Source organism: Takifugu rubripes, chromosome 2 (assembly GCF_901000725.2).
Source record: "Takifugu rubripes chromosome 2, fTakRub1.2, whole genome shotgun sequence".
In the NCBI taxonomy this organism is placed as follows: domain Eukaryota; kingdom Metazoa; phylum Chordata; class Actinopteri; order Tetraodontiformes; family Tetraodontidae; genus Takifugu; species Takifugu rubripes.
Window position 1 is genome coordinate 3,871,089 of NC_042286.1, and position 24,168 is coordinate 3,895,256.

At 44.0% G+C, this 24,168-nt stretch overlaps 4 protein-coding genes across 8 annotated transcripts; 2 read left to right on the top strand and 2 right to left on the bottom strand.

Annotated features, from left to right (window-relative positions):
• Window positions 1–347: 347 nt before the first annotated feature.
• On the bottom strand, window positions 348–5,681 carry vsnl1b (visinin-like 1b). Its single transcript, XM_003978532.3, has 4 exons — window positions 5,372–5,681; window positions 3,351–3,517; window positions 3,059–3,274; window positions 348–2,245 (listed from the first exon to the last, which is right to left on the bottom strand). Exons 2-4 carry the CDS (start codon window positions 3,510–3,512, stop codon window positions 2,048–2,050), a joined length of 576 nt encoding a protein of 191 aa, XP_003978581.1. The 5' UTR covers window positions 3,513–3,517; window positions 5,372–5,681; the 3' UTR covers window positions 348–2,047.
• A 682-nt stretch (window positions 5,682–6,363) lies between these two features.
• LOC101072970 (Scm polycomb group protein like 4) lies at window positions 6,364–12,931 on the bottom strand. Of its 4 annotated transcripts, none has more exons than XM_029829780.1 (8): window positions 10,512–10,704; window positions 9,442–9,678; window positions 9,037–9,166; window positions 8,727–8,951; window positions 8,449–8,610; window positions 8,147–8,368; window positions 7,918–8,063; window positions 6,364–7,834 (listed from the first exon to the last, which is right to left on the bottom strand). In XM_029829780.1, the coding sequence occupies exons 1-8, from the start codon at window positions 10,512–10,514 to the stop codon at window positions 7,709–7,711; spliced, it is 1,251 nt and encodes a 416-aa protein (XP_029685640.1). In that variant the 5' UTR covers window positions 10,515–10,704; the 3' UTR covers window positions 6,364–7,708. The 4 variants fall into 4 exon arrangements, with proteins under 4 accessions (XP_029685640.1, XP_029685644.1, XP_029685650.1 ...); XM_029829784.1 differs by having other exon boundaries at window positions 8,751–8,951; window positions 10,512–10,698; XM_029829790.1 differs by lacking the exon at window positions 10,512–10,704 and adding an exon at window positions 10,023–10,336.
• afg1la (AFG1 like ATPase a) lies at window positions 12,460–16,469 on the top strand. Of its 2 annotated transcripts, XM_003978543.3 has the most exons (13): window positions 12,460–12,619; window positions 12,935–13,140; window positions 13,581–13,632; window positions 13,714–13,815; window positions 14,048–14,178; window positions 14,290–14,389; window positions 14,544–14,602; window positions 14,694–14,776; window positions 14,853–14,923; window positions 15,013–15,113; window positions 15,197–15,337; window positions 15,411–15,524; window positions 15,613–16,469. In XM_003978543.3, exons 1-13 carry the CDS (start codon window positions 12,496–12,498, stop codon window positions 15,748–15,750), a joined length of 1,422 nt encoding a protein of 473 aa, XP_003978592.1. In that variant the 5' UTR covers window positions 12,460–12,495; the 3' UTR covers window positions 15,751–16,469. The 2 variants fall into 2 exon arrangements, with proteins under 2 accessions (XP_003978592.1, XP_029685663.1); XM_029829803.1 differs by lacking the exon at window positions 12,460–12,619 and having other exon boundaries at window positions 12,974–13,106.
• A 110-nt stretch (window positions 16,470–16,579) lies between these two features.
• On the top strand, window positions 16,580–24,048 carry foxo3a (forkhead box O3A). The gene is made up of 2 exons (XM_003978542.3): window positions 16,580–17,995; window positions 20,896–24,048. Exons 1-2 carry the CDS (start codon window positions 17,444–17,446, stop codon window positions 22,201–22,203), a joined length of 1,860 nt encoding a protein of 619 aa, XP_003978591.1. The 5' UTR covers window positions 16,580–17,443; the 3' UTR covers window positions 22,204–24,048.
• Window positions 24,049–24,168: the final 120 nt, after the last annotated feature.

Genomic DNA, 24,168 nt, shown 5'->3' on the forward strand with positions numbered 1-24,168 from the left:
AAAACCCTTCATTTCTGAGTCCCTGCAAACTTCACTGCGTTGCACATATTAAAGTTATCATTCATCCTGTTGATCTGTTGTTTTGTTTCTCCTTTGGTTGTAAACATTGTCCCTTTTAGCAATATATTTCTATTATTGCTAATATTAGCATCTGAACCTTAATCCTTTTGCCAGATGTTAAAGGTCATGTGTAACCTCTCAGATTCTAGTATATTTGCTGATTACTGTTGTGTGAGGGCTCTTCTGAATTCCCATCATTGTTTTTAGAACGTGGTAAATTATTGGCGTAATTGTCCACAAGCAGCATCCAAAATGTTGATGGACAATGAAATACACCTGCCAGCGGGTGTCTTTTGAAAAAGCCCAGTGAGGTTTTATTCAGTTTCATCACTACAGAATTATTGTTGGGTGCAACACATGCCACATGTATAAAAGAATACAGTCACTTGTATCATGATTTTTCATAGTTGATATAAACATTTACAAGACAAAGAATCCGACAGTGACTGGACCGAAACGTATAAATAAGAGAGACATTGACTGTGTGAGGTTTTCATAGACAAAACCAGTGAAAAGCTTCTGCAACCTCCACCACTGCCAGTGGACTACAAGCAGACACTCCGTCCATGCTTGCATAGCCGAGAAAATGGGAAGCAAAACCCCTTGAAAGAGAATTTCTCGAGTGGCTGTTACTGGCACCCTCTCGCTGAAAAGCTCTTTCAAAAGCTGCGTCCAGCACCTCTGCTGAGCGTCCTGGATCATTGCAAATGGAATAATTCAAAGACGAACGCTTTCAATAAAAAAGTTTTTCCTTACAAAACAGATGTCGGAATGCAGTGTGTCCAGTAAACGTACGTGAGGCTTTCTCCCCATTTTTTTTTTTTTGCTGGATTGGAATTGAAGCCCCTCTCGACAGATTCCCGACCTCGAGAGTGAGCTCCCAACAATAAGGTCAAAAGCCAAGACTGTTAACAGTTTGCTGTTTTTCCCCTTCTATTATGCTGATATGTAGTGACTTTAATGATATAAAGAAAAATCCAAAAAGCCTGGAAACCAAGAAGCTAAATTTGGATCACTATGGGGAGTAACGCAGCAGCGCGTCAGGCGAGAGCAGTAATTTTGGTCTTTCCTCTACATTTGGCAGCAGCATTGTTCTACAATAGAATTCATAGAAGTCATTCTGCACCACAAATGCATATCTCCCCCCCCACCAACCCAGAGATCCCTGATGTAAAATACAAGTAAATAAATAAAGTCGATTTGAATTTTGAATCCTTTTTCCCCCACAACTGCAACCGAAATATCTCCCAAAAGGAACTCAGGTGTGACACATGCACATGTATCAGAGGGAAGCATGCTCCCACATTACTGCAGGTCAAAGAATGGAAGTCCAATGAGTCACATACTGTACATCCCATGCAACAATACTAGATGAATCCTGGAGGGTTTTTCTTTTATAACCACCTAATGATGTAAACAAGATTATTATTATTTTTTTCTCTCCCCCACACATTATATATGCATGCAACGAACCTACTTTTCTTGGTTTGACCGTGTGAAAACATTTGGAACAGACAAGAGCCTCTCTATTCTCCAAGAGCTTTAAAAGTCTGGATGGTAGAGACAGTTACAATTATTTTGGGAATTATTGTTTGGTTGCTATCATATAAAGCGAACGGTCTGTGCAGCAGTCAATACCGAGGATCCTAAATACCGCAGGAACATAATTTAATGCAGTGCTCCGCTCATATACAAGCAAAGGTTGAGTGAGGATGTCGGGTTACTGTGCACAAACCACACTGGCATGTCTGGAAATAGAAATGTATGATATCTTATATAGCTATATTCAAAAGTATTTAGCATTTGACATTCTCATGCATACGACCACAAGAAGCAAGTCCATTGAAAAATAGTCCAAGCATTGTATTATTATTATTTTTTCCTGTGGAAATGGCAGAAACCCTAACGAGACATTAAAACGTGTGCTGCTGTCCAGTGCGTGTGGATTACAGACGGGGAGAGGAGCACGTGAGGGCGGTGGCGGGGCTCACTTCTGCATGTCACACTGCAGCAGGAGCACGATGGACGGGTCGCTCTTCGCTGCCTCTTTGAACTCGTCCAACGAGATCTGGTCGTCGTTGTTCTTATCCATTTTGCTGAAGATCTTGTCCACCCTCTGCTCTGGTGTCAAACCGTCCTCGTTCATCTTCATCATGATCACAGTGCCCACCATTTTGTAGATGGCCTGCAGAGGAGGATTCAGTGAGAAATTAGCCCCAGGACTGGTTTTATGTAATCCAATGAGGCCTGCATGTGCTCATCTAGATGTCCAGCTGACCATGATTAAGTGTTTTGAAGCATACAGTGAAGGGTAGTTTGGCTTGGACCCTAAGAAGCTTCACCAGAGGCAAAATTCTCTTCTATTTTGTGTGAAGAATAACCCATCTACACATGCTGATTCTTACTATTCGAGATGGGATTACAAGACTAATTTCATGGCCGCAGAAGGAAGAAGAAGAAGCTAACCACCAGAAAAGAGAATTGCAAATGTGGAGAGATTTTTGAAATTGCTTCCTTGGTAATTATTGCTGACCGCGTTCAAACTGTCAGGACCACGGGTTCCTCATCTTTAACACAACTCTGCATTCACCAGCTCTCCATATAGAGCACCGTGGCCCAAACTGGGTTACAACCTGTGCCTTGGTTCGCTAAATAAAGTGTGATGGAAAACTGGCCTTTGACCTGGTTGGAGAAACAGTAAATTAGATGGGATAACTGGAACTAGACTGCATGAATGAAAATAAATATACCTATTAATTTGATACAAAGTGACACCAAGTGTGACATCATTTAGCCACGGACCGAGCAGCATTGTGGATGACTATAAAGACTTGATCTATCAGTACTGGAATTATCAATATCCTGTGTCATGTAAGTCCATCCCGCTGCAGGTTTCTTGTTGTGAAATGGCCTGTACATTTGAAAACGCACATAAACGTTCAATAAAAACAACCGGGCCCTATTTGAGGCGTGGCGGGATGATTTGTAAATCTCCCACCTCGATTATCTCCAGCATCTCCACTCTGGTGATTTTGCCGTCTCCGTCCAGGTCGTACATGTTGAAGGCCCAGTTGAGTTTCTGCTCGAAGCTGCCGCGGGACGTGATGGACAGGGCGCAGATGAACTCTCGGAAATCGATGGTCCCGTCGCTATTTTTGTCGAAGGTCCGGAAGGCGTGTTGTGCAAACTTTGACGCGTCTCCGTAAGGGAAGAACTGCAGATGTGAGAGATGTGAATATTAATGGCTGGGATTAAATATTCAGGCATAAACGCGCACGGCGCCCACACACCTTGACATAAAGCTGCTGGAACTCCTCCAGGTTCAGCCTGCCGGTGGGGCAGTCTTTCAGGAAGCCTTTGTACCACTGCTTCAGCTCGTGTTCATTAAACTCTGTGTTCTTCACCAGATCCTCCATCACCTCCGGAGTCAGCTTGCTGTTCTGTTTTCCCATGGTTCCTGCGGTGCAAGAACACGTGAATAACGCCTTTAGCTCTGCTTCGATAGCGGCAGTATGAGCATCTCTAGAAGAGCGTAAAAAAGCGGCTTTTTGAATGTCCTCCTCAAGCACGAGGCCGTGTGTTTTTGTGATGGGGGAGTAGGCAGCACATTGTGTCCCTGGCGCGTTCTATTTCTGTCGCGTCGGCTTGCTCGTGCCAGCCTGTGGCCGGTGCAGCTCTGACCTGGATCATCACTGTCAGAGCGGATCCAATTCATCAAATGTTCGATCGGCGTTATCAAGTTTCCGCTGCAAACGCTGTCCTATAACCCGACAACGACAACAGCGCCGGTGCTGTTTTACAAGAGGGGCAAGATCCAGGGACCTAGGTGAGAGGCAGGAACCTTCTATTTGCACTCAGGGGGGCATATAACACATCTAAAGGCAGCTGCGTCCACTGTCAGCAGCCACGCTTTTGCATTGATTTGCATTTTTCTGCTTCTAAAGGTTGCACACACCACTTTGCTGACTGGGAACTAACAGACCGCCAAATGTGCTTTTTAAAACAAAGAGGCACAAAGATGCAGCACGGCCTTCTTTGCTGAATTTCTTGGCAGGTTGCGTCGCACTGGTATGATGTCACGCTGTGGTAACTGGTGCAGCCATCACCATCTGGGCCACCATCAACACCCCCCCCAGACAGATCAGGGTTCACTTCTCTACAGCAGTAAAATGGACATCTTCGTGCAGCTTCGAGGGCCAAACGTGACAACTCGTGCCAGCCCAAGTGAGCAGCCGGTCAGAGGCCCCGAGTTAATTATTGACTCCTGCTGCTGTGAATTACACGATCTGGCCAGTACGTCGAACATTCCCAATACACAGTTTAACAAAGGAGACAGCTGAATATTATTTGAATAGCTCAACAGAGGGCTGATCCACCTGAGACCAACATGGTGCCACACATCTCTGCAGCAGCAGGCTGGACAGCTCCATCGTGCACACTTGCACCGCATTGGCACAGGCCCTCCACAACAAACTGCAGAAATGTGGGATGGAGCCAAATTCGGCGCAAAACTGCAGCCTTTGGCTTGTACAAATCACTTCTCCTACCAGGAACTTTAGAGAGCAGGGTTTTTAATTACAGCGGCTCACATTTGGGCACAAAGGTGGCGGGAGATTTGCTGTGAAATGAATGACCTTGAGGACAATATTATGCAGGAATGATACCTCAAACGAGATTATTTCCACTCGACATCCCGTTTTCTGCGTCGTCCTGCGTTTGATAAAAACACCCCCTCACCCCACTTCTCCCCAAAGTCGACACCGGTCCGACTGGCTGCGTTTTGGTCGAACAGATGCCAGCAGACGCTGGTTTATGTCAATGCACTCAGCAATGACATCCGCGTTAATGCCATTAAAGCTAACCGCCTCCTGCGAGAGCAAAGTGGGGGCAGCTGCTGCATTCCGATGGAAACGACGCAGCGAGAGCGTCTCCCCACCACCCTGCACCTAATGACATATTTGCATGCGCATCAGAGCGGAAAAACCCACACATTCATAACTCAGCAGCGGTGAATTACTTTAATACAAATCCCCTTGATGTCACCTTAAAATAGACACAGAACGGCCAATTACTAGCGCGAATCCGGACCCCAAACGGTCCAACACCTTCTTATTTTTGTGCGTTCTGGTTCTGGCGACGCGCATATTTTTTATTTAATGGTTGCGCAGGTGCCAGCCCCTCCGCTCGACCCCATTCATTCGAAAAAATGGAAAATCTGGAAATAAAACGATGCAGGACACGTTCGCACAAGCCATCCCCCGCCTGCTGCATCCGTGGTCGGAACAATCATGACACGAACATCGCCTCTTACCTTGTCACAGCCTATATTTAGGTGAATATCGGGATAAATCACTGGCTTCTGCAGGTAGGCAGAAAACCCTCCTCCGATGGAGACGTTTGCCCGAAAGGGATCACGCTCAGCCCTGCTCGCCTCCTTGGAAAAAGACGACACCCGCTGATGAAATGTCAGGGTTTTCCGACGTTATTCCTGATGGGGCGCAGCAGGGAGCGATCCCACTCCAGAATGAGGAGATGCGACTTACAGCAGCGCGCCGTCAGCCGTGCGCATCACAGCCTGGTAATAAGTTCTCTCTCGGCTCCGGTTCCGATGTTTCCTGTTACGTTATAACCGGATCAGCCGTCGTGATCAGAACAGTCGGACTGTTTTTTTTTTTGTTGTTGTTTTTTTTAATTCCAGGAAAAAATTGAGTGATGCGTTCAAATTAACCAAACCCGATCAATCAGCTGAGTAGAGAAGCCAACTTCATTGATTAATTAGAATTAAGAAGGATAAATGGTGTTTATGGCTGGACACAAAAGCAACCTCTATACCGTAATGCTTCACCCTTTTTTTCTTTTTGTAAAATAAATAAATATAATATTGTTTTAAGTAAAAAAAGAAAATAAAAAAATATATATTTGCATGTAATATTTTTGCAATGTTTGGCTAAAGTCACAATTTTCCCCAGAATACTGTGAGACCTTATTTTGTATTTGAAAAAACAAGGGGCCAGATGTCTTAAGTTAGCCTATAAGCTAGGCCCTAGCCTCACACATGGTAAAATAATAGCTAGGCAGCTTCCACATTACAGTGCTGCCACCCAAAAATAGCCCATTACATAAGACCCAGTAATCCCCCCACTATTGCCCCCTTTTGGTTTTTACCACTTTAAACAAAATTTAATGTAGTAGTTAACATAATTTCAGAGCGTTTCAGGAACATTTTGGGGACTTATTTCAAGGGTTTCAGGAACCCTTGACCACTGTAATGTTGCAAAAAGAAGTTTAAAAGCTGATTGTTTGATTTCTTAATTTAATAGTCACATACAGTACAGTATACAGGTAAGCTCCTTTACATCTCACAAACACAAAGCAAACAGTCAAATACATTGATAACTTTAGCACCAGCGTAGAGTACTGATCCACTCAGCTTTCTCTGTATACTTAAAATAAAACACCTTAGCTTGGTCTCACTATAGGCATGGCTTACAGGGAATATATTTTTACAGCAGCATTCACTTACAAAGGAAATGATTTAAAAAGGATGCATACTGTACACCGAAGGTGGTATACCGTCGCCATACATAGTACAAGGATATTTTCTCAGTGTAACAATTAAGTGGTTAATATGTTTTGACAGCTGTATCAACACTGGTGTTTCATTTTTAAAAAATAATAAATTATGGAGATAATCAGCATGTAGCAATCTTGCATATTGAAACAAATAAATAACGCACTGAATTTTCTTTATATATATATATGTTGTTATATATATAGTATGTTGTTATATACTATATATATAAAACGATAGGAGTCCACTATTCCTTCAGTTTATACTTTTAAAAATATGAAAACAACAATAATAAAAAGGAGAAATCCAATATGAACATTACCTTTTGTTACATAGTAATGTGGAAAAAATAGTATCAAAATGATTCCCTAAATTTCTTAATTAAATGCAACGTTTGAAGGACAGGTATAGATATGTTTTTTTGAATTGTTTTTTTTTTTAAATGTGAGATAAAAAGAGTCGATAATGAGGTCTGATTTCTGCTTTTTTTTGCGGATTATACAGCACGTATATGTGAAATGGAATCTGCAGACGGGTGTTGTGATGTTGTGTGGGAATGACACATTCCACCATTCTGGACAAAACTTTTGTACGAGTAAGAAAAGAGAGACGTGAGTGTTCATCATTAAATGATGTCATGAAATGTCTTCAGCAAAGTGTAAGAAGACGGTCCAGGTGAGCGTCTCATGTACCACTGGACCATAGGTCAGCAAGTGTTTCTGAAGAGAGGACGTTGCCTTGGTAACAGGGTATCGCTTGCTTCAGGGTCATTCCCAGATGCACTTTATTTAAAACAAGGTGAATGCTCCACAACTATCAGGAGACATGGAGGAAGCCTTGTCAACAGGTGCTCTCTTTGTTCTCTTTGTTGTGTTTTTGTCAGTTTTGAAAATAAATACATATTATCTCTTAGCTTGTTATTCTGTAAATAAACGATGGTGCTAAATGACCTTTGACATAATGGCTATTTGATAGACCAGTGATAGGAGTGTGTGCAGGAGGCCCTGTAGGAAGCGACGCCCGCTCTTCTGATTCGATGGCGACCTCCAGATTTCAGAAGCACTTTTTCAAGATTTTTCAGAATTTGTTCTGCTTTAGTTTGTCGATGTGGTAGCAAAGCTTCAGGGCCGGCCCCAGCTTGAGTCCCAGGTACTTCATGATCATGTCACTCTTCAGGAGCAGGAGAGCATTTCCATCAATCTCCTAGAAGATGCAGGAAGAAACACTGAGTTCTGCAAAGGCAGTTGTGACCAAACAGGTTGATCAGAACGGAAAACTGCACTTACGTGTTTCCTAAAAATGTCTGCATGGGGGCCAAGAGCTTGGGGGTCCGCATCCCTGATGAACCAGACAACGTCGTCTACAGACCAGGTGGTCGGGTCCTTATTGACTGGAGCCTTGGACTCTTGGGACTCAGATGGTGCATTATACCCTAAAAAAAGACAATTCTATTTTTGTATCTCATGGAGTTTACTATTGGAGCAGTCCTGATTTGCTCTGTCTAGACTTTCCCACCCGTCCTGTTGCTTTCTGGGAAGGAGTTTGGGCTGGTGGATGACTGTCGACACATGCTCATGGAGGCTGGCCCGTTGGAGAACTGCTGTGTGGAGCGAAAGCTGTAAGACTTTGTCGAATAGGACGAGCTTATGGAGCCGAAAGCAGAATCGCCAGGATCCACGGAGTAGCGTTTGCCGTCAGACTGGTCTAAATGGTAGTCCTCAGTCATGGATGTTTCAGCTACAGGCAAAATTAGACTCAGATTGAGCTCAAAGGATGTTGTTGAACCTCCATTTGGCAAACATTTTTAAGTACTGTACCGTCTGACTGGTAGGAGCCACTGTTGTGCTGGGTTATGGGCTCATCGCTGAAGAGGTTTTCACAGTGCAGGCTGCGGCACAGCTTCTTTAGAAAACGAAGGACGTAGTCTATACTGTTTACCACAGGAAGGCTGAGAAGGTGCTGCTTCCCATCAAATGTGGCTGCAAGAGAGCATCACCAGACCACTTGAAATCCCAATATGTTCCCCAAAAACTACAAAGCTTTGTCTGCTTTGCCTTTGGTGAAGAGGTGAACGTTAAAAGCTACTGAGCAACACCTGAACGCCGCCTTTGTACAACACCTGATATCTTTTCTCCGCCGTAGCCTTGCGTGAGCAGGGTGAAGACTGTTTTCTGCTGGAAGGCGCTGTCGATGCAGCCCTGGACGGCCTGCTGGAGCACCACAGAAGGCCTGTCGGGTCCAAAGTGATCAGGAAGCTGCTGAATCTTCTTCCTGTCCAGGTTGGGCCCAGTGTTTGCCTGCTTGTTGATGTAAATGCAGACTGGTACGGGGAAGAAACAGGTGGATTGTGGCTTCTAAAAGACCATTCATTCTTCATAGGTGGGGATTGGCATTTTGTGTCCTACCTGTGAGCACCTGGGGGGTGGCAGAGTGGGGGATGGTGGCAGCATCCTGAGGAATTGAGCTCATGTCTGGTTCAGGGGTACTGCTTGGTGGCGAGATCGCCAGTGGGGTCATCACCATCCGAGGTTTGAGCTGCAGGAATATTGTTTGTTTTCAACAAATCATTCTGAGAAGTGGTATCATAACTGGGAGACCAAATTTAGCTACAGTTGATGCATTGTGCACATGTCCATGGATAATAGATGACCACCGATTATATTCACCAAAACAATTTGCACAGGGTTTAAGCAGAACAGCGCACAGATGTCAGCTCTGATCAGGAGCCTGTGTGGCTGTGCAGTTCTGTGCACACATGCATTTTTAAATACATTGCACTCAGACAACATAACCCCCCCCATCCGGCTGACCTTGAAACCCGGCTTTCTTCCCCTCTTCTTTGGCACTTTGAGCGGAGGGAGCGTGTCAGGGTAGCGGCTGGTGAAATCCAACTTAGCGACATTGCGAAGCGGGGGTCTCCCCCTCTTCCGGCCCGGTATTTTCCCCGACTGGCTGGGGATGAAGGAGGGAGCCACTGCAGCTGACTGCATTTCACCGTTGTTGCTGTCTGATTTCTGTGCCGTGGCTTCAGGTACACTCATTTGGAGCTATAGACAAAGGAAACTAGCGTTGAGCTCAACAGAAACATGCACCTTCTTTTCTCATTGATTCACTCTCCTCCTCAGGAGCTACACATGAAAGCATTGATTTAGGGCTCATAAAGATGAAGAAAAAAACCTCGGCAAAGGTAAAAAAAAAAAAAAATTTAAAACAAAAGAGAGGCTGCAGAACACAACTGCAGGGAAAAGGAAAGCATTTTTGTTGCAGCATTACAATCCTAACAGCACAAAAGGCAGCCATGCATGAGCTGTGGAGGAAACAGCACCTCCGTCCTGCACTGATTCCCCACCAATGAACGCCACGGAGGAAGAGAGAAGGGGGTGACTGTTACCTGCCGTCTTCTATTGTGAAAGCCCAGGGGCCAGGCCTTTAAAAAAAAATAAAGCTCAAAATCCTTGAGTCCACTACAAAACTAAAGCCATATTATTCTTGCTCTGTGTGGATTTTTCCTCATCCTCTTTTGGTTAACACACTACCGCTGCTGCCGCCGCCGCCGCTGCTGCTGCTGCTGCTCGGCACACAGGCTGCAGACATCTCATTAGACTAATGCATTCAGCAGTGGTAGAGGGAGGAGGGAAATTGACTTCACCATGGCTACCTAGCTATGAATTAACAGTACGATGACAGATTCTCTGCTTAGATTTGTGCCTTTAAAGAAATCAGGAGACGCGACAAAGAAAATAAATCACGTGACACACACCCTCTCATGCAGCAGGGCTAGCTAACATTAAGCAACAGCAATTTCTAGATCTATAATGGAAAGCAGATTTGCCAAAGGATGCAGCATGTAAACAAACATAACCAGTCAAGAGGGACTCACCATCCAAAACAGATGTGGAGTGTCCCCTACGCTCCCTTCTTGGTTTTTTTTTATTTGTTGTTTTACTGTCAGTGGAGCTGATCCTAAAGCAAAGGCAGATTCCACTGTAATACTGTACTCTGTGTGTGTGTGTGTGTGTGTGTGTGTGTGTGTGTGTGTGTGTAAGAGAGAGAAGCAGGCAGACAGAGAGGAGAGAGAAAGAGAGTGTGTGTATGCATTAAGGAGAGACGAAGAGAGAGAGGCCGGGAGGGAGAAAGGCTGTGCTGTTGTCATGACAACAAGCCCGTAAGCCCTGTAACACCCTGTCAGTTGTCTGCCATGTTTGGTCTTCTCAATGCATCGGAGGTATAATTAGACTGTTCATTCAGGTCTGTGGATCTCAAGATTTATGTAGTGTTTTAGTGAATGCATCAGGTTGAAAACTGTAATAAAATATTAGTGCAATGTTGAATTTGAACATATTAATGGGCTTTGAACAAAATTATTACTACTACTACTACTACTACTACTACTAGAAAATAAAACACTCAACACAAGAGAGCAGTCCTCCACCAAGCAGGTCTTTTCCCCACAGATTTTGACTTACACTGGTAGTGTAGTCCCTCTGGAATCCAGAACATAAGGTCTTCCTTATTATCATTACCTGAAAATTTATTTAAAATCCATTCATAACATTTTGAATTATTTTGAGTTATTTTTGTTTTAACATTCATTAAAAAGCCACTGTCCTTCTCAGAGTTGGTAATAATGTTGAAACAACAGGGAATAATGATGAATGTTTATCTTGTAGGAGCAGAACTGGAGTGAGGAAACGCCTGAATTATGCTTCAGCACTGGATGAAGTTTAAAACAGGCTGCTGTTGGTGATGCTACATGGAAATGAGCAAAAAGGTAAAATTCATGATTATGCAAAGATCAATATCTAACACGTTGAAAAGTTCTGGTTTGAAAAACAGGTTGACTGAAAAGTTTGATCTGTAAAATGTGTGGCAGGATGTTTCTGACTGAATTAGGTGAAAATTGCTTCTTTCCCAAAATGGTGGCCATACTTGAATGTCAGCAGTTCGGTCACAACATGACCTGTGTGGACATTTACTATTCTAAAAATAATAAAACTGTGTATATGTATCATTGTTTATCTGCTTTCTATTGAATACCATGTACATTTTTGAGAAAATTTAAAAAAAATATTCAATAACATACACACACACCCTTGTATTTCTATCTTTATGGGGATGTTCACAGATCCTTACATTACCCAGCTCCCTTCTCTATCTTTAATGCTAATTTCCCTAATGGACACCCCCTAAAGGGATCAATAAAGTACTCTGATTCTGATTCTGATAATGTTGAAATAATGAATAATGGGGATAATGATGAGTGTCCATGTTGTAGGAGCAGAACTGGAGGGAGCAGAAGGAAAATATCTAAATTGCACTTCAGCACTGGATGTTGTTTAAAACAGGCTGATATTGATGATGCCATAAAGAAATAAGAATATCATTGCATTACAAAAATCCCTGTGGATTTAATCTTTGATAAAAGGTCAAAGTCCCTCCAGAATATGAAACATTGCCAAAATATAATCTGTTCTTCCTTGGCCCATTACCAAATAATAGCAGTGGTAACAACAACAATAACATAAGCTTTTAAAGGACCCGCAATCATTAATATTTCCTTTGAGACAAACTGCTAAACAATGTAAATCACTGAGATCATCGTTCAGCATAAATACTGTTTTTATTTGCAGTTGCCTGTTTTTCCTAGATAAAAATGCACTAATTGCATCATCATTTATCCTCATTTAAACCTTTGAAATGATGTCTATATTTATCAATGAGACTAAAATCCGACCTCAGGTCTTCGTTTTCTTCGCTGACACTAGTCTCTTTTCTGCGACATCGCCCCCTATTGGACGATAGCGGGATTGTTTGTGCGTTGTATTTTTATCAATAAAGATACGTTGAGGGAATTTGAAGCCAAGATGGCGGCCTTCATGCCGCTACCCGTAAAGATGTCACCCTCAGCGTTGCTGGGTTTTCAAAAGCTTTTGACATCGCAACATGGCCAAAAAAAGCTGCTCAAAACTCTGCCAGTGCTTAGACGAGGTGAGACCAGTTTTTGTTGCGAGTTATTGCTGTTGTTTGTTGACCGGTGTTATTCCTCCTGAAGTGAAGGAACGCCCTGATTTGACTAGCTGCAAAATGTGTTGAATATTAAATCATGCTAGTGAAAACCTTGTATTAGGATGTAAGTATTTGAGCCTCTGCATTAACTTACCCTACGGTTTTGTCGCACTCTGCTGTCTCAAGGGTCGCTTCCTCGTTAATTTAGATATTGTAGTTTCCGTAAATTCCTTTTGTAAAAATTTGACTGGTATCCCAAAGAGCCCACGTCGAGTTTACGTTTGTGATATTTGAAAGGTTTCTCTGCAAAAGTTCAGCAAGCAGCGGAAGAGAAGGGTGCCACCACCGCCGGTTTTAGCGGGCCTCTGGATCACTATTCCGGGCTTATCCGAGAAGGGACGTTGCGGGAAGATGAGCACCAGAAATCAGTGCTGCAGAAACTGGACCAACTGCACAAAACACTAAGAGGGTACAACAACACTCCAACTTCTATCTTTTCCAAGGTACAGTGAGCCCTTACAGATCTTCGTTGTGGGTTAATTCTCTTTATTCCCCAACGTAATAATTCTATTGGTTCTCCGAGCTCCCGTTGTAAATAGATTCCCGGGCAGCTTTTAAAGGGACAGTTCGTCCAAAACAAAGACTGTCCCCGAAAGACTCGAGCCCATTTCCTCCAAGAGTTTGAAAGGAACACTGTAGCTTATACAACAAGAAAACCTCTAAATACATTTTGGGACCGTATCGAGTGAACCAACAATGAGAAGAGTAAACCTTGTCAGACTTTTGCCCGTCATCCGGGATGCTGCTTGAATGATGCTACTGCCTGAAAAAGATGCTAAATTTGACTTTAAATTTGAACTGTTGGAATTAAGACAACAGTAACACAATTGGCTATGCACCATTATTTGTATATGAATATTTGTTCTGTATGCTTGTCTTTCAGTTTTTCACAAAACCGAAACCCCCAAAAGGATACTATATCTACGGAGATGTGGGTAAGAAACTGACAAAAATAACACTCGCTTGTAAAGATATACATATATATCCCGGCTTCTAATATTTATTTTTTTTTACAGGTACAGGAAAAACTATGGTGATGGACATGTTTTACTCATATGTTGAAACTGAAAAGAAGAAGAGGGTTCATTTCCACGGCTTTATGTTGGATGTCCATAAGAGTGAGTTGTCTTGCCACTTGCACTGAGCTTGTAAGATGTTAGCTCTTTTACTTTGATGACTGAGTTGTTCTGCATTTTAAAACTGGAAGTTGAGGTCATACATCATACATTACATTTTAAAATTACAAGTGAAATTGAAATCTTTACTCAGATATGATCAAGTTTAACTTGACATATTGCCAATTTGTTCTTTTCACCCAGAGCCCTAATTGTAACCTTTTTTGGTCCACAGGAATCCACCGTTTGAAACAGAGTATGCCAAAAAGGAAAGCAGGAAAAATGGCCAAATCCTATGACCCCATTGCCCCAGTCGCTGAGGAAATCAGCGAGGAGGCTTGTCTTCTTTGCTTTGACGAGTTTCAGGTTAATATATTTTGATATTTCCACCCAATATCACTAAAGGGAATAATACTAATTTAATGCCGCTGCCTATAACGTGCCGCTCTAATGCCTTATTTTTTCACCTTATCTTAGGTGACAGACATCGCTGATGCCATGATTCTCAAGCAGCTTTTTGAGAATCTGTTCCTGAAGGGTGTCGTCGTCGTGGCCACTTCTAATCGCCCCCCTGAAGGTCAGTACAAGAGCAGTAACATGGCCTCAGCTTTGATAGTACAAGACAAATTTCACCTTTTCCTCCTTTCAACAATGCAGTAATTGCCAGGCTGAAATTGGGGGATAATATGAAAATATTCATGCAACAATTGTCTGTCCCACCGTTTCCTCAGACCTGTATAAACACGGCCTGCAGAGAGTCAACTTTGTGCCTTTTATTGCTGTGTTACAGGTATGATTAAAGGTCCAGCATGAGACACACAGAAAGGTTTTCCTTTGATTAGACTGCAAATGTTCCTGATCGATTATCTCCTCATGTGCAGAAATACTGCGAAACTCTTCGGCTAGATTCTGGTATAGACTACCGCAAAAGGAACCGACCGTCTGCTGGAAAACTGTACTTCCTGTAAGTCATTTATTTTAAAAAAAACAAAACAAAAGAGAATCTTTTTTAAGAATCTTACTGACCTAATTATTTGCAGATCCAGTGAGCCTGATGTAGAAGCCACGCTGGACAAGATGTTTGATGAGATGGCATTTAAACAAAACGACAGTGAGGATGGTTTCACCGAGCTTCTGCCGTAGTAAAATTGATCTGTTACAAAATATCGCCGTGACGCAATCGATACACTTTCCCCACAGTAACTCGACCACGAGTTCTGAACGTGCACAACAGGAAGGTACGTCTGAACAAAGCATGTGGAACCATCGCAGACTGCACGTTCGAGGAGCTGTGTGACAGAGTAAGGCTCAGCACTTACCACACACAGGGCTGTCAGGAACGTTCTTCTGCTGTAGATACATTTATATTGCTTCAATACTCCAGCCTTTAGGGGCCAGTGACTACCTGGAAATGTCCAGGCTGTTTGACACCCTCTTCATTCGACACATTCCCCGGCTCACCTTGAACCAGAAGACTCAGGCCAGGCGGCTCATAACGCTCGTAGATGCCCTCTATGACCATAAGGTAGATCGGGATCCAACCTGCAAACATCAAAATGATGCTTTTTCCAAAATATTAGTTATTTATTTTATTGCAGGTGCGGGTGGTGATTCTAGCGGATCATCCATTGGAGGATATTTTCATACAGGATCAGGAGGATCACGGCCATGACGAGAGCCACATTCTGATGGACGATCTGGGGCTGAAAAGGGTGAGAGCTCAGCTCGTTTTGCATGAAATGGAATTAGCGGTAAATTTCACAAACTAGGTTGTTCTTTTCTTCCTCGTCACTTCAACAGGACGAGGCCAGCAGCCTGTCTATTTTCAGCGGAGAAGAGGAAAGATTTGCCTTCCAGAGGACGGTGTCCCGGCTCACGGAGATGCAGACAGAAGAATACTGGATAGAAGGAGACAGAAGCACCAAGTCTCAGGCATAACCTTTATAAAAAGGGCATCCCATAATGTCCTCCACCAACTGTACTACACTCTGCCAAAACAGCTCCTACTGAACACCACAGCTGCACATGAACCCACGGCGACTGCTCAGCAGCAGGTGGACAGAGAAGATTTTTTGAAATCTTAAAGGGGCTTTTATGCTTTTAATGTAAAACTGCACTTTATTGATGTTTTAAAATGCACCATCAGTGGTGTATTTATTTATACATGCTGTCATACCGCGGTCCAACAATATTTACTTTTAGAAACAAGCTGGAGGGATCTGGTACAGTCTTGGGAAGAGGATCCAGTAGAACTTTTATTATTGTTTGAAGGGATTTTAAATAAGTACTTATAGAGAAAAATGTTAATTTGAATACATATTTAGTTAAATACAATCGCATCGGTTTGATTTGGGTGTGTAGATATGTATAATTTTTAATGATTGGTGTGAATTGATGAAGTTTAATATAACTCACTGGATGCTATTTAAATTAGAAATGTTATTTAAAATGAGTGTATTGTCCTAAGCATTTTAGATTAATGATTCTATCACCTAAGGAAAAAAAAAACAGTGAAAAGTTGGGAAAAGCACTTAGTTATATCGATATCTACAGTCAGCTTGGACGATTGGTGCATAAAGAACAAAGCTGATTATTGCATTTAATTTAAAAGGTTTAATCTGGAAGGAAATGCAAACCTATTAAATCTCTCAAATGAATCAATGCCTTTAAAGTCCTGTTTTTGTGGCGCTCCCTGCAACAGGCTCATTGTGTTGCTCCCAAAAATAAAATGGCGGTTAATGCTGCTTTAAATGTATAGATGTTTTTGGGAGACAACAGGCTGCTGTGGAGCACTCCAGCGTCCATGTATGGGGCGCACACGGTGATGTCAGTTTCCTGCGGTCATCTCCATACTGTCACTTTAATTCCAGCGCAGTCCAGGGGGCAGGATTGTCTCTCTTTTTTTTCTTGGACTCGGAAGGTTTGCGCCAGCAGCAGCTGCAGCTGTGGATTGAATGAACTGCATTTTCAGATCCGGAGAGCGTCGCGCTGCTTTTCACCATGCTGTAGACGCGCAGCCAAAATGGGGAACGGATCCAGGCTTTGGCACATTTCTGCACTGCCCCCCCGTTTGAAAGAAGCTGCGGGGCCTTGAGGAAGCCACCCCCGCCTTGATGGTATCTGGACGGCGGCGCACTGCTCAAACGACTGGCAGCACTCGGATGATAAAGAACTCCGGAGAAGGAAATGGTCAAGATGGCAGCTGTGTGCGGAGTGATAAAGCTGATGTGTTGGCATTAGCTGGAGGTAATTTTCTTTCTGTGGTATGCACATCGCGGGACTGCGGGCGCGGACGCTTGTGAAGGAACGTCGTTCGGATCCCGCTGAGACAGTTTTTTTTTTTTAAATGCACAGAACCCAATTCCTCCAGAATTTGCAATGCATGTTGGCCAGGGTGTGGGCTGTGCACGGAGAATTGTAATGTTTTGTTAATGGCCAGCCCGATCACCGCTTTTGACGCCGTTGCTGGAGGATAGATCGACGGACACGTGCTGGGACTGGGCTCCAGGCTGGACATTTGCATACCGTGCATCGTAAATAAACTGCCAGCGTGCCTGCACACACTATTGATGGAATGCGACCTGTGTAATTTTTCAAAAATCCGTCCCACCGCCGAAATATTACGATTAACATGGCTGAGGCGCCGTGCAACGAGCCTCCCTCCAACATCGAGATCGACCCGGATTTCGAGCCCCAGAAGCGGCCACGCTCCTGTACTTGGCCCCTTCCCCGTCCGGAGTCTGGTGCGGGCAAACCCGGGACTAATGACACTGACGTAATCCCCGAAGAGGAGGACGATGAGGGTGGCAGCTCGGGCAGTGGCGATGCTCAGAAAACCAGCGGTGCCATTAACATTAAACCCCGGGAGTCGGGCAGGAGCTCCGCTTCTCAGCCCGTGGAGCTCCAGCGCGGACCCTGCAAGGAGGAGGCCGCCGATGGCTCGCCCTCCTCCGCACAGACCCCCGCCGCTGCCGCTCTCAGTACCTCTGCGTCCCAGCAGCTGAGGAAGTCCTCTGCCCGTCGGAACGCATGGGGCAACTACTCCTATGCAGACCTCATTACGCAAGCCATCGAGAGCTCCCCCGAGAAGAGGCTGACCTTGTCCCAAATCTATGACTGGATGGTGAGGTCTGTGCCATATTTCAAGGACAAAGGCGACAGCAATAGCTCTGCTGGCTGGAAGGTGAGCTGTCACAGTGGTGCTGTCTTTACAACAAAGGACCATACTGTGCTCACGTAAAGATGGGGGGTGGGGGGTGCACACACTCACCATGTGCGGGTGCAGGCTATATGTTGAGGTTTATTCCATGGGGTCGGCTATGCATAGGAATTTGGATATACCGTATGTGTCTATGGCAGCCAGATGAGCATGTGATGATAAATGATGCCAGAAACAAGAGGGTGCAGCCAGTCGCACACTGCTCTGCTGCAGAAATGCTTGGATTCTATGAACAACATCAAATGTGCAGAAAATTTACTCAACACAACAAGTTAATTTCACTTTCAGACAGACTGCTCACGCTGCAGCAGAGGGGCTTCTTCCAAGCTTCATCTGGGCCCCTGCTTCTGGTTTAAGGATTAGCTTGGCTTGGAAAACCAATTCATCTGTCATGGAATCAAGTCTGATGAGAGCTTTGAGCTTTGAGCAGGATTTAGATGTTGTAGTAGAGGTGGGGTGGCAGTGGTAGGCAAACTCGGCTATAGGAGTGTAATCCTGCACAACTGTGAGTGGGATGCAGCCTGACGGTCGTGGGGGTTCCTTTTGAAGAAATGAACCAAATCAAGCACAAGTGTGGTGAGATCCATCAGTCAGAATCGCAGTGACAAATTAACACCAATAACCAAATAAGCAGCACTCAATCGGACGGTTGGTTAATTCCCCAGATTAGCAGCAGAGTGGTCACTCATCTGTCATGTTTTGGATACAGCGATACGCTCAGCAGCTCTATATACGCGTTCACCGAGGAGCAAAGGGTTAATGATGTTATGCTTTCAGAAGTGCTGAGATCAGCATTTCCTTGGAGATGCTGTGTGACATTCAGGAATCTGCTCTAGGACAGTCGTCCGCGCCACGTACGCGGACACTGTGCAAATATGCTTTGTTCAGGGTGGGACCGCGAGCCTTTGTAGCTCCCACACAGTCGAAACTGGACAGCGTTTCTTCAGCAGCAGGAATGGACAGTCCAGTCGGTGCAGCGTTGCCTCCGCTCTGCATCTTTTCATGAGGCGTGGGTGCAGGATTCAGTCAGCGGCGTATAAATTATGTAGGTCGATGTGTGGCCATTTGAGAGAAGCTCTGTCTTTCTGGATCTGGCTCTTGTTAAACTGGCATTGCTCCAGTCCCCACTCAGAATGAGGCTGCCGCAGCACTGCTATGGCCGATTGGGGGAGGGGGGAGGGGCGGGCAGGAGTTACTCTTTGTGATTTATGATTTCAACACTGCAGGGGGGCTACTGTATGTACAGCTATACTAGTGTGAAAGGTGGAGTCATAGCTACAAGGTGTTTTCTGTTGTCCTCCACTGTTGTGTCATAGTGCTTTTTCTCTTTGAAGCTGTCTTGATGCCCTAATAATGGTGGAGTACGTGCCTTTTCTCCCAAAGGTCTAATACTTTAACATTTTACTGCATATTAAAATATAACAATATGTCTTCAGACAAATGTTCACTGTGGATACTGATATATTAATTGGTGTGTTCCTTGTTCAATCTGAAGCTAAATACAGTACAAATATTGATGTGGGTACTGGGATGATGTTCCTGTGTATAAACCCTATTTGTTAATATAACTCAGTTGTGATATTTAATGTTGTAGTGTTAAAGATATTTCGGTTTGACTTTGCTACCACGTGACTGAGAGGAGCAGACATTGCTGATTATTCAGTGCTTTTCAAAGTGGTTCGCAGGGGTTTCTAAATGATATATAATATGTAATATCTTCTATATCCTGGCCAAATTCTAATAATATGCATAATTAACATGCGTGAAGCAAGACGGTCATAGACCACAGCACAGCTTTGTCACAACCTCCAGCTTTATCAGATGCAGCAGATTTACAGGACAGTATAGCTCAGCTGTCCATCATGTCATTCATTCTTGTCAACATTAGGTAATTAATGGTGATCAAAGAGTGACCTAAGACGGTAAACATGTATGCGTTGCTTTTATCCCATACTGCAGCCATACTGTGCATACCTCCAGGTGCTGTTTCATAGATCCAGAGGCCAGGAACAGCTGGAGTTTGTATGAGCAGAGCTGGTTTATTGTTTGATCAAATCCTCTGCTTGATGGATTTAAATAGAACCCTGGTTTACAGAAGTTAATTCGAGCTAAGGGAATTACTCTGGACCCTCTCCCAGTCATGTTGGCCTTTAGCTGTAGAGAGTGCTGCTGTCGGTGTGACTTGGTGTGGGCCGCTTGTTCTGGCTCCAGCTGTTTAATTTCGTACATGGTGGGAAACGTCTCCAGGGAAATCCCGTGGATTTTTTTTTTCTGAACAGCTAGAAATAGGTCAGAGTGTGAGGTGCAACGAAGACACCACAGTGTCGGTATCTGTTTTTTAGCTGCAGCTCATTCAGAGTCCCTGTACTTACTTTTTAAAAAGAGTACTTTCCCCTAAACTACAGTGGACACCTTTCTGCCTGTCAACCATTGTCATTCTTTTTTCACTTTTTTTTTTTTTTTCCTTTGCAAATGTGATTTTGCAACGTTAGAGACAAATCTAATTTCCATCTGGGAAAAGCAACAACATTGATTTCTTTCTGTCCCCATTTCTGTTTTTCTGATCCTAAATGAAATGTCTTCACAGAGGCGCCCTGCACACCAGGAGCTCTGGGGCTGATGTTGGACACGATTGTCCACAATGAAATGCATATCTGTTACTGCTGAGTCGAGGGTAACTGCCTGTAAATCAATCAGAAGATCACATAGCTTCATGTTGGCACACTGACATGTGTCCTGCCCTGCTGCATCATGGATTTGTGGACATGCTGGTTATTTGCTGACTGAGAGAAATTGGCGTAGAATGAATGGCCGTAGGCAAGTTGAACATGTTTTACAGTTGTGCGTCATTCTTTTCCTTTCAGAATTCCATCCGACACAATCTGTCCCTTCACAGCCGATTTGTGAAAGTCCAGAATGAAGGAACTGGAAAAAGCTCCTGGTGGATGGTCAACCCCGAGGGTGGGAAAGGAGGCAAAGCTCCAAGACGAAGGGCCGTATCCATGGATAACAGCAAGTACATTAAAGGAGCCCGAGGACGTGCCACCAAGAAGAAAGCCTTGCTGCAGGCTGCTCAGGACGGCAGCTCGGAAAGCTCCTCCAGCCTCTCCAAATGGACAGGAAGTCCCACATCCCGCAGTAGCGACGAGCTGGATGCCTGGACAGACTTCCGCTCCCGGACCAATTCTAACGCCAGCACGCTCAGTGGTCGTCTGTCCCCGATCTTGGCCAACCTGGAGCTTGACGAGGTGCCCGATGATGACTCGCCCCTTTCTCCCATGTTGTATTCCAGTCCCAGCAGCATGTCCCCGTCCACTGGGCCCACAGTGCTGTCTGATTTAGCGGGCACGATGAACCTCAATGATGGGCTTTCCGACAACCTGATGGATGACCTTTTAGACAATATCAGCCTGACCGCAACCCAGCCGCTTCCTCCTGGAGAGGAAGAAAATGACAGTCAGGGGACCTCTGTTTTTACCTTTGGCTGCTCAGGAAGCGGTCTAGGTAGCCCTTCGGGCAGCTATGGGCCTAACCCTCTCTTTAGCCCTCCGTCCATCACAAGCCTGCGGCAGTCGCCCATGCAGACCATCCAGGAGAACAAGCAGACCACCTTCTCCTCCATCTCGCACTTCAGTGACCACCAGACCCTCCAGGATCTGCTGAGTTTGGACTCCCACAGCCATAGCAATGTCATGCTCACCCAGTCGGACCCACTGATGTCACAGGCCAGCACTGCCATCGCCCTGCAGAACTCCCGCCGGAATGCTATGCTTCTCCGTAAAGACCCCGCCTCGGTGAATCACGCCGGTGCAGGTCAGGCTCAAAGCGCTTCAGTGCCTGGTTGGCAAGCTGGCTTGTCAACCCCTGATGAAAACGGCGGCCGCAACAATGCCAAGCAGCCACACCTGAAGTCTCCCAGCAAGAATGCCTCTATGCAGCTCGGCTCTGGTTTTCCCAGCCAGGATCGCTTTCCCACCGATCTGGACCTCGATGTGTTCAACAGCAGCCTCGAGTGTGACATGGACGCCATCATCCGGAATGAACTGATGGACGCGGATTGCCTGGACCTCAGCTTTGACTCTCGCCTCGCCTCCACCCAGAATGGTAACAAGAATTCAGGAAGCTTCTCCGGCTCAAAACCAACGTCCCCTCACAGCTGGGTCCCAAGCTGAAAAGCTCAGAACGGGTGTTCAAGGGGGAAATGTAAATTATGGTTTGTTGTGTTGCATTGTACAACTAGGGGGAAGAAAGTGTGTAAAAGTGTATTCATGTAGTATTTTCCCCATGATTTTTAATGTGAGGCATTATATTTGGTACTTTGCCGTCTTAGACACTCAGTAGTGTCTTCAAAGTGAAAAAGACCTTTAAGAAGATCAATACTTGGGTGGTCTGGATGCCAGTATTGACTAAATAGTAAACAGTACCAGACATGTCGTTCAAACCATATGATTAGCATCAACTTAGTCTCAGGGATTCATTCATACGGTCGCAAAGTAATAGTACACCAAACTGAAGAGGAATTACATTCCTCACCCTGCTTTGTCGTCTCCTCTCACACTTTCCTAAATCAAGATTTTTGCCAAACCAGCTGTCAGTCCGTGGACTGACAGCCTGTTTACAGAAACTAAGCTGCAGAGAATGTTACATTACGTTCCAGTGGAGGATACTTGACATGCTTTTTCTGTTTTTTCTTTGAAAGATGTAGCCTAAAAGGACAAAACCAATTAAACGAGTGTTAATGAAAATACTTTTTCCCCCTTCCCCTCCCCCCATAAATGCACAGTCATGCACCAAATATCAGTCTGTAGACGTTAATGTTTATCAAGATGTGAACTGCTCTACATTGTGTGGTAATGTTTTATCATTTAGCAAATTTTACCCTGTGATTTTAGTGACATTACTGTGAATTCTGTTTCTTCAGGAGAAGGTGCATTACTGAAGTCTATAGACTATGGTGTTTTTTTTCTCCAAACACCCCTTCCTCCTCTTACTTATACTATCACAATATTGGAAGTAATGCCCAATATAGAGAGTTAAGGGCAGAATTAAAGACCGTGTTTTGTGAGCATCATGATTTAGCTCTAGTTGACACCATTTACATTAGCAAACACTTAGAAATAAGACCAATTGGATTAAAATAACCACCCCAAGACTTCACAGCAACCTACTATCATGTTGTTTTTTTAAAAATCTTATTTCAAGGCGTTCTTGGTGCTATAAATATGAAGATAGCAGGGAGTGGCTACTGTAAGAGCAGCGTTAGCAGCCTCCCCTTTGTTATCAGCACTAAAGCAGGTGCTGAGCCAAATGTTTCCATCTCTGCAAGAGGAAATCATGTTATGTCTTGGAGCCATTTCTGCCATGTTAAGAAATATTTTAACTATTGCCAAAATGTTTCTGTATTTAAATAAGTGGAAATTAGATTATATAGTGTAAAAATAGGAACAAGTACTGTAAGACAAACATAACATCAGCACAGTTTTTGTAGGAACAGCAGGATTTAGAGTTTTTAGTTTACATTTTATCAGCTCGAAACTCTGTCTTCATTGAATTTCTATTTCAAATGAATTAAAAATTTTATTTATTGAGTTTTCTACCTGTACATTAATGACATGTCTGGTAGAACTGACCAAAAAAGCACTTTTAAACCACTGCAGTTGAGCATTAATTAGGACAGAAGACCAACAGAAAATGGAGCCTGCAGTAGTGAATAGTTTCCATTCCAGTTTAGATGAAATTTTGATTGATATATCCCACAGCCCTTTGTTTAATCTTTATATTTACAAATTAAAACTGTGTAGCTTCACATGGCCAATTTTATCCTAATATGTTATACCAACTTGAAGCTTATTTATTTCTATGTTAATTTTGAGTTAATCCTCACTGCCAACATTCAAATAGTAATCTTCCTCTTGCTCCTACAAAAAGACCACATTGACATTGCCACTTGTAGTTCCAATTCCAATTTTGGCTGTATGAGATATGGTGCATGTAAATAAAGCTCAAAGAATGATGAATGGAGTTCGCTGATGCATTTTTCCTCCGATATTTATTTCTGATCTTGGTGAAATTGCGCCCCTGCAGAATCGAGGCGATTTCCTATTGGACAATCACGTCACACGCTGACAACCAATCAC